General features: G+C 37.8%; 1 protein-coding gene across 1 annotated transcript; it reads right to left on the reverse strand.

Moving 5' to 3' along the window:
* Window positions 1–5,196: 5,196 nt before the first annotated feature.
* On the reverse strand, window positions 5,197–7,489 carry LOC103329625 (pentatricopeptide repeat-containing protein At3g02490, mitochondrial-like). The gene is given in 2 exon segments (XM_008232121.2): window positions 5,197–6,841; window positions 6,844–7,489. Coding segments are annotated over 2 exon segments (2,025 nt in total). The 5' UTR covers window positions 7,397–7,489; the 3' UTR covers window positions 5,197–5,369.
* Window positions 7,490–10,206: the final 2,717 nt, after the last annotated feature.

Consider the following 10,206-nt stretch of genomic DNA (forward strand, 5'->3'; position numbering starts at 1 on the left):
TGGTTAGCCAGCCAGTTTTGAGTCATATATATCACCTACCTAGAGATGGGTGCTGTTACTTATTATTATCAGTGTGTGTTTTTGTATTTTATTGGGTTTACGTTTCTCAAAAGTTGGTCACAAAAATGATGAGTCTGTATTTGTACGTGGAACTGGGAAATGCCTTGCTTGAGACTGTGAGGGAATCCAACATTCCCTGAGCTTGGCCATTCAGTAAAGTTACAAAAACATCGTCTTCTCTTTCAAGGAAATGAGAATGTGAGAATCTCGAGGGGATGACTGATGGTTGATAATGGATTTGGTCACCCACCACCATGACTCATGACCCATGACCATTAGAGGATCTTTGTTAGAATTTTTGTTTTTGATTTTTTTAATGTACACACACACACAAAAATAATATTATTTGTTGTATAGCTTAAATATTACTTTTTATGGAGCTTTTTTTTAATCATAATTTGGTTTCTTTTGTGCTGGAAATGTTGGATGTGCTTTATAGATTCCACAAACCACTATCAGCTAACAAATCACACATGCTATCACCCTCTTTGCCCTTCAGCAGACAGTCATTCCCCAAAATTTGTTCAAAAAGAGAAAAACTTTGAAAAGCAAAAGCTGCCATCAAAAACGCTTTTCTCCAGGACACTTCTCTCCCTCTAAATTATTATCGCAGCAAATAATGATACTATTTCACATTTCAAGCTCTCCAAGAAAGTGTTAATCTTTTGCACCCATCCAAATTATTTTGTAGACAAATCCCGGGAATCAATCACTCTTCCTATGTCATCAATCTCTCACTAGTAGGAGAAAGAACCATGACAAGCCAAAACCATGTATAGTTAGACACCTAAATGGCTCAACTTCCAAATAAGAAAAATTATTGTCTACGTCATCTTGCAATATACATGTAACTTTCGGATTTATATGAAAATTTTATGTGCATGTCACGAGAAAGAGGTTATATAACTATAAGTATATCACGCAATGAAAAAGAGACACACTTAATTATATATAATAAGCGGTTACATCTAATTTTTTTCGACTGATGAATTGGAGTTTTTATTTTCTAATCCGGGTTATTGATGTTAAGGACCCCATGTAACAAATAGCCAAACATATTGTAAGCAACAACAAGAAATGAAATTGACCAAGCAGAAGAAAAGAACAGAGTAAATTAATAATATAGGCAGGGCAGCTAAGGCATTATTGTCCCTTTGTTCACATCACCTCAATCCCCCAAAAAAGGCACACCCACTAGTAGTAGTAGATTCTCATTGCTCAGGACCATAACCTTAGATTTTGAATCCAAATACCTCAAGATAAAGTTTTAACCCACCCTTTGTCTGCATTGCATGCCCTTTTCTCCCTTTATTTTTTTCCTTTAAGAAAATTGACATTGAGACAATGATACAATGCGGGTGCTGTATGATACCGGATCAAGAACAGCCTACAGAAAAAGGACAACTGCACAGAAAGGTGATTTGGCTGCTAGTCTTTGCGTGTGGCATCCTGTGATTGGCTTTGGTGAAGCTATTTTTTTCGGTATGGCTCCCCCCAGCTAGCAAATGGAGGCTAATCACAATCAGCAATTGCATTTCCATTAAGAGTAAAACATAGTCATGAGGATCGCAGACATAGTTGAATAACTTTGGGCATGAAATGGGCATTTAGTTGTGTGACGCTGATTGAACAAGATATGTATATTTGCATGATAAAGGCAATTAGCCGTATATCCTTTATGTTTGCTAACTCATTAGGTTTGGGCCAAATCAAATATCGTTCATGAAATTTGAATTCATAAACTTCTCCAACAACATGAAAACTAAATGATACTAATTCGAATGATCATCGGCCAAGTTAACCAAATATTCTGTGCCAAAATCTAATTATTCGTGTCTAGTGCTAATCTGTCATTTGTTTTAATAATCTATCATTTACGATTTTGTGTTAAGTAATGATCTAACTTAGTAAGATTCTCTTATAAAGATCATCACCTAGGTAGGGTCCCTTTTAAATTGTGGGCAAGCTGTCTTGTTGTGCCTATTTTGTTTGCTTATGCACTCCGCAAGGGTTTTACAATATCATTAGCAGCAACCTCCATTTTTCTCAAAACCATCATTAATTTAAAGCACTACGAAAATTAACGTGTTTCATGATTTTGCAACCAAAAACAAAATCCAACTTTCATTGTTTACTGTTTCTATGCCCATGGGAAGAAAATTGTGGGAATAAAAAAAATAAAAAAAATTTGGTCATTCTTTTAATTCCTTATTCATAAACTAAACCCATGAGAGTTTTCAAACAATAATTTTTATATTTTGATATGGAAAAATGTTTAAATATTTTATCTTTTGTTTTTATGTGGTGTGGTGGTATGCAAACAGAGAGAGTGAACCAAGTGCATCAGCCAAATGAGTAGGAAATAATTGTTGCTCCACTAGTTAGTTGGTGAGGTTTGAACAAATTCAATGGAAGAAGAAGAGCCCCTTTTGATCTCCAAGCAAAGTACAAGCCCACATGCTTCTTGCTTTTGTGATTTTGGCTAATGCCATTGAGTATGTGAAATTACAGAGCAAACAAGCTAGGGTTCAGAAAATTTAGACCTATATGGCATGTCTCCATATATCACAAGCTTTGTACTTATGACAGTAGAAATCTGATGCCCACTACAAATGGTCAACAACAAAAAAATTGTGGGTTCATGATTTCATATGTCTTTTTAGTGTCTAAGCTATAGAATCCAAGAGCAAAGTAATGATGGCAATGCTCATGCTTCATTGACAGGATTATATTAATGAGCCCTAAATGTATAATTAATGGCTGATATCAGAAGTGTTATTAGAAACATCTTGATAGAGTTGTATATTCTGCAGAAGACTAGCAATCATGCTGTGTGAAGGTATTAAAAGTGCTTTTTCTGAGGGACAATGGGCATCTTTTGTGTGGCCCTAAGAGTGAACCCTCTGGCCCTCCTCATTACAATAATGATTCCCATTAACAATTGTTTCAAATTGTGATAAGCTCTTTCTTTTTCTCTCCCCTTTTCCACTTGTGTTTTCTGTTGTAAGGAATGGTTTGCTGTTGAAGAAAACCAAACTCTTTTTTCTGAAATTTCCAAATTCATAGCAAAGAAGTGACCCTAGACCCGTAGAATTCTTGCTTGAATATATGGTCTACGATTCAGCGTCGGACAACATAAGATAGCACGCTATGAAAAGAAAACATTATCCTTCAACATGCACTACTTTGGTATTATACGTATGTTATAAAATTGATAGATATGTTAACAACGACAGCATTGCACTGTCGTCTAGATTCTGAGACGATATTTTATTGTCCTCTGGTTTTCTCACTGATTGAATCAACATGGCCTTATGCGAAACTCTAAAACTCCAAAGGCTCTAGAAGGTGATTTCCTGAAGTTGTTTGAAGTGGGGTCGTTCACAAGAAATCTAAAGCGATTAAAATGTTCACAAGATGAAAGACATTCATGGTACAAAATAGCTTAGATAAAGCTAAGTTTGAGGGAACATGATGCCCCATCTTTTTCCACTTTGTGTTTTTTGTGATGGATGATGTTTTTAACATCTTTAAGAACCTGATAGATTCATCAGTGATCTGATCATCCTACTTTTTTTTTTTTTTTTTTTTCCTTTTACCAAAATTATTTTGTCTATGAGCCCATGCGTCTCTCTTTACTCTTTATCTCTGTAAAAAACTGTTCAAATAATAATGTTGGTTTCAACCCCACCTTGACTATGGCTTGTTTTTCCTTTTTGGGTGGGAAAATTTGCCTCCCAAATAGTTACTGGCACTTTAATAAGTCATGGAGTTGGCGGACTTGTAGCTCAATTTATTTTTACATCCGAGGTCCCGGGTTCGATTATCCCTCCCCCAATATCGCTTGTATCAAACGGGTTAAAGATTATAGCCGTTACTGCTGAGTTAATGGGCCTAAAAAGAGATGTATGTTTGTGTAGATAAACAGTAAAACTGCTCTGCATTGCATTTTATGTGGAAGCTTTGGGCTTTGGCACCTCGACCGAGAGACATGGCACGTCTCCTGCAAAGTCAGCAGAAGAAGGGAGCACCAAAGTTGTGGCTCAATAATTCTGCATAAAAGATAAAAGGCAAGCTTCAATTGTCCACATCTTGGTCCTTTCACTGCACAAAACTTGTTGTAAATCACAAGAAGATGGTATTTTGTCACATTGGGTGTACGAATATCAGTTGTCTTGTTTCTTTCCTGGTTTGAAGAATTCAAACAGAAAACTCCAACAAAAAATTTCTCATTTTCATGAGGATAGCTCGAGTGTATCAATTTATAGTGTGCAAACTGAGACAAAACTCCAAGAATCCACCGAATGGCATGTTCAGTCACACTCATCACGTTTTGCTCACTGAAAAGTCTTTTAATCCATTTGGCTATCAGATTGGCATGCCTGTCTTCAACGGAAAAAGTTCTTATAGAATACAAAAGGAACAAGGTAAAAATAGAGCAGATTTAAAATCTTGAATACGAAACCGGAAACAGAAAAGAAAAATAAATTGCATGGTCTTGAAATGAACAAAAAGATTAAGAACACAAGTAAAAAAGGCAGCAGGACAGGAACTTGTTGCAGTATGAATAAGAAAAGCATATCAAGATTACATGCGTGTGCAATTAAAAATGCAGATGTTCCCAACTTGAATTTTAATTGTTGATTTCTTCTGCATATAAAACCAGCTTGTAAACAACTTCCGTAAGCTCTAGAAAACACCCGAGTAGAAACGAATCAAGCTAGGAATTCGGCATCTTACTATAAAAATTTGAGACTGTAAGTCTGTAACCTTCTCCTGCAACCTCTTACAGAAGAGCAAGAACTTGTCATTGTCATTTTAACTTCTCTTTGTAAAGCATCGCTGAAAACATATAAGGTACTGGCTAAAGAGCTTTTGCAAGAGGTAAGCGTTGGACAGAGATGAAAAGTCTTGAAAGCCTAATCCAGACAACTGAAACCCACAAAACACAACCGTAACGTCTGGACTTAATACACACAACATAACTTGACCCAAAAAAGTGTGATGCTATAGACCACTGAGGCACATTATATCTATGTGATATCATCAGGAATTGGGTCATTCAATAAGAACTTGAAATGCCATAGCCATGCTCATAGCATAAGAAAAAGACAAGAAAAATTTAAAGAGCATGTGGAAACTTGAATACCATAGATTTTATTTTCCTACACCAAAAGAGTTGAAAATACTCCCATAATCATTAATATCAATGGTAGGAGCAAAGACAATATTCAAACCAAAATTTTTTGAACAAATTCTCTGCTACATTAACCTCGTGAAATACAGTACAAGATACAATAAAAAAAAACCTAAGCAGCCTCCACAGGGGTAGCTGCTGCAGGGGTAGCAACCACAGACGCAGGGGAAGCAGCACCTTCTCCGGATTGAGCACAAAGGAAGAGATCCAAAACATCAGCATGGTTACGAATGAATCCCGGGCATTTTGAAAGGAAATTTTGCGCTTCAGTATGCCGTCCAGCCTTGAAATAGGCTTTAAATACATTGAGAAACACAGAAGTAGATGGAAATCTATTTGAAGTCATCGCCTTCAGAAAAGCTATAGCATCATCACCTGTTCCAGACTTTGATACATACTCGATGAAAGGATCAACGAAAGGAGGAAACCCATCATTTTTCATCAGACCAAGAATATTCAGAGCATCTTTAAATCCACCCTGAACCAACAACTTGCTAATCAACAATTTGTATGTCGTATGCCATGGCTTGAGCTGCCTTTCATTGACTGAATCGTGGAGTAACTTGTATGCATCTGTTGCCCTGTTCTTTCTGCAATATGCATTTACCAATAATTCAAAAGCATAACCAGCATAGGCGGCCCCCTCTTTTTCAAGCATCTTTTGGAAACAATTGGAAGCATTGTTGAGATTACCAGCTACACAATGACCCTCAATTAAGGACGCCCATATCTTGTAATCTGAACTGCGCCCAGAAGCTTCCATATTGTTAATAAATTCACTTGATTGCTCCTTTTTGCCAGCACTACTAAGTCGGAATGCAATCTTACTCTGTAAACTACCACTAGCTACAAGCCCACCTTCATCCATTGCTTTGAAAACCTTATTGCACTCTCCATGTCTACCAACACCGTTCAGAGCCTTAAGGACTGCATTGAGCATTGAATCTGTCAACACATTCCCATTCTCTGTAAAAACCCTAACAACTCTAGAAAATAGACTCATATCCAGCTGCTTACCACCCGCTATTTTCCTCAGCAGAAAGGTACAACAATGCACCGAAGGTTTATTTGCACCAGTCAGTGCAAACTCATACAAGTCCACAGCATCCTTAATCATTTTCCTCTTGCAAAATCGCCCTAAAACCTTAACATATGTCTCCAACTCCAGTTCATACCCATTGCTTCTCATTTCATCAACAACTTTCCAAAACCTGTCTTTACAATCTTCCCTTCCCAATACCCTTGCCATAGCATTATAAGTCTGTTGATCATGCTTCAAAAACCCACTCTCCTCCATCCACCGGAAAAATATCAGTGCTTTCATTGGCTCCGTACTAAGATTTTCCAACACCACTTTAACCATATCGCTAGACAATGCAACATTCAAATCAAGAATTTTCCTCTCAACATCATCACTCCACACCTCATTTCTAACAATCTTGCACACCCTCGAACAAATCTTATCTGGGGAATTGTCAGTAGACCCTGATGCAAACACCACTCTCAACTTCTCAACATCACCATCCAACCCATCCTTCTCAAATTTTTCTAAAGCTTTATCCTGCACCCATTTCGATACACCATACCCTTTTTCTTCATAACATCAACCAAATCCCAGAATTCACTCACAGACCCATTAACACCAAAAATACCCAGCATAAAATTATACGACTTGGAGCTCAATCTCTCACCTTCACATGCCAAAACCCAATCAAAAAACCTCCTCGCAACATCGGGATTCGATTCGAGGCTCTTCAAAACCCTCAAAACCAAATCATGGCTAATCACAACATTGTTCAGTTCCAAGTCTTTCCTAATATCATCCACAGCCCTGGGTTTAGCGAAAATCTCAGCTATGGCCCCGTGATCGGAGTCTTTAAGCTCAAGTGCTGGTTCAGATGAGAGGTTGCGGGACAAGGGGTTTCTAGGGTTTATTGGGTTCGTGAGATGGGATTTGAAAATGGGGTGTGAAGGTGAAAGCTTTGGGTTGAGAGTGTGAGTGTGGAAGTGAGAAGTGAGAGAGCTAAGTGAATGGAGATTGGGTTGGGAGTGTACCTGAGAGTAAGAAGACTTTACGAACACGTGAGGCGAAGAGCGGTGGTGAGCTCGGAGAAGAAGCAGACGCCATTGGTGTCTCATTGCTAGGATCAGGGTTTCCGGGTGAGGATGAATTGTGCGTCTAACGGAGATTAGGGTTTTTGGTTAACCCCTTTTTTTGTTTGTTGATAAAATCGCAAAGTTTTTATTTTGTAATATTCAAATAAAATAGCAAAGTTTTTGAAATACCAAAAGTAACCTCCTTTAAGTTTGAAATTCCACTCACACCTCAAAACAAAAAAGACAATCAGCCCCAATTCCTTTGATACAGATTGTCAACTTAAATTTCTAAATTAAAAGCATTTCTGAAGGTGTTTGGAAAAAAAGTTTTAATTATGGGTTTTAAAAGCATTTTCTGCTAAGAGTTTCTTAATGAAGCACTTTAAGAACTTGGATCTTTAATAAACATTTCAACATGCTTATAATTTGAAAGCACTTATCGTCTTGCAAAAATAAAAATAAAAGCACTTATGAGCATAAGTGATTCTATATAAACAGTCCCAAAGCCGAGTGTCACTTTTATCTTCATGTAATGATACATGAACAACAGGTGTCAGAGAAATTTCTTTTACTAACTTCTCTTAATTTGTAAGCTTGAGTTAAATTTATTTTATTTTTTGGAATCTTTGGTTCAAAGTCTTCTTTGAATTCCTTGTCAGAAGATTTGCGAAAGAGGAAGGTTGAGAACTTAGATGACTGATGTGGAACCGACTATGGAAAGTAAAGGTAGGATTAAGACCATCTTTGCAACTTTTGTTTACTCATATCATAAATTTACAGAGATGGGTTTATTTCGAAGTAGATCAACTATATATATAGAACCAGGTCACAATTATAAAGTCTATGAATTATGAGAGCTACAAATGGCAGAGCCCTCTTCCCTGGAGAGTATATATCAAGATATGTTTACACGTTTGCCAGACTGGTTAAAATCTCCTCCATATGTGCTCTACACGTCTGCCACAAAATCAATAAGCAGTGAAAACTCTTATAGGAAAAACCAACCACTTTAATGTAGCCATCTTCATAGAGCAAGAAGATAAAGAGCACAAATAAAAATCATGCATGAACATTCAAATTTCTGAAACGCCACCAATCAAAAGAGAACTAAAGAAACTCTTTTGATGAGTGAAGGAGTTTAGGAAGAGTTAGTGTTTAGTGTTTTAGGACAAGAGACTTAGGGTTCGATTGGTGCTCATAATTAGATTGGATAAGTCACTAAGATAAATTGAAGGAGGAATGAATGCAGAAATAAATGATTTTTCATTTTGGGGAATTGGGTGAGTAAGTTATAAGTTGTTTGTCCCATCCAATCTAATCCCAGAAGCCAAAAGCGAGCTAGAGTTAGAAGAATGAAAAGGTTTGCACTCCTATTTACTGTTGATGCACAAATAAAAATAAGAGAATATTAACCGAAAAATACAATATGTAGCTTTGAAGGATTCTTGGGATGAGTCGCGTACTAAGTTGGTATTGAATTTTACAGTGGATAAGAATAGTCGGTATTGATCTCTCCCACAAAGGGGTATTTGTCAGTAAGTTTCTCAACCAACTTGCTTCACTAGCCATTGCAAGAGCTATCATCTCTAACTCCATTGTTGACTGAGCTAGAATTGTTTTTTTCTTACCAATAGCCTTTGAATCTTCTGACAGGGTATTCAAATGAGCATCGCTATATCCTTCTGGGATAGCAGCAAACTTCTCATAGCATACCAATGCTCCAAACTAGATCCACTTGTAAACTTGCATGTCCATCAGAAATATTTGCTAGAACATTGCAGACAAATGATCAGTAAATTTCATCTCAATGTCATTAAAGATCACATGTGCATCACTGTACATTAAAGTATAACAGAAATCCGCTATATATCAATTCAGAACAAATTTTCACACATCAGAAGTGAAAACCAAGCTGGCACACCATTGTTAGCATGAACTGATATTCTCGGAGCTACTTTACAACCATGGCGGCCAAAACGACGCTCCTCCCTCCTCCCTTGACCCTGAGTCTGGCTCGCTGAACCACTGGATACATTTCTGTAGAGCCGAAGAAATTGATGCCGGACAGGAACGCTTGGTCGAGGAGGCCAAACGACTTTGGAAACGTGTTTTGCTTGCCGAAAGTCATCGCCCCTGCGCGAAGAATGAATTTGTATTTGAGGATGAGAGGGAGGGCCAAAGAATCAGACTCAGAGTTGGTAAGATTGGGTGCGAGGTTGAAGAGAGGCACCGCCATTGCTTCGCCTGAGAAGCTCTTTGAGTTTGTCAACTGTGAATGGAACCGGAAGGAGAAAAATCAAAGTATCTGCTATATCGGCGCAAGTTTGGTGGATTTTCAGGGGTTGGGTAAGATAAAAACAGAACCGAGTTACTATCTATGTGTTCGAAAAATCGTCCAACAAATATGATAAATAAAAAAATCCGCCTAGGCGGGCTAGGCGGGTTGGGTCCTTTTTTTTTCTTTTTTCCCCGACTTTAAATAAAATCTAGTCTTGGAGGGACATGGAGAGGAGGAGGAAGAGTTAGATTTAGAGGCCTAGCTTTGAATCAATGCCTATTGAAGCAGATGCATCAGTGTGGAGAGCCTTGCTCAATGCTTGTCTACTTCATTCTGCCACGAAGTTAGCTGGAACCATATTTGAAAAACTTGTTGAATTAGAACCGACGAATGCGGGGAATTATGTTCTGATATCTAATATATATGCTGCAGCAGGTCTATGGATGGAGGTCAGGCAGATAAGAACACGGCTCAGGGAAAAGGGTTAGAAAAGCCTCCTGGAGTAAGTTGGATTGTTGTTAAAAGCCAGCTCCATTGTTTCGTTGCCGGAGACACATCACACCTTCTATCAGAC

Source organism: Prunus mume, linkage group LG4 (genome assembly GCF_029339155.1).
Source record: "Prunus mume cultivar Tortuosa linkage group LG4, ASM2933915v1, whole genome shotgun sequence".
Lineage (NCBI taxonomy): Eukaryota > Viridiplantae > Streptophyta > Magnoliopsida > Rosales > Rosaceae > Prunus > Prunus mume.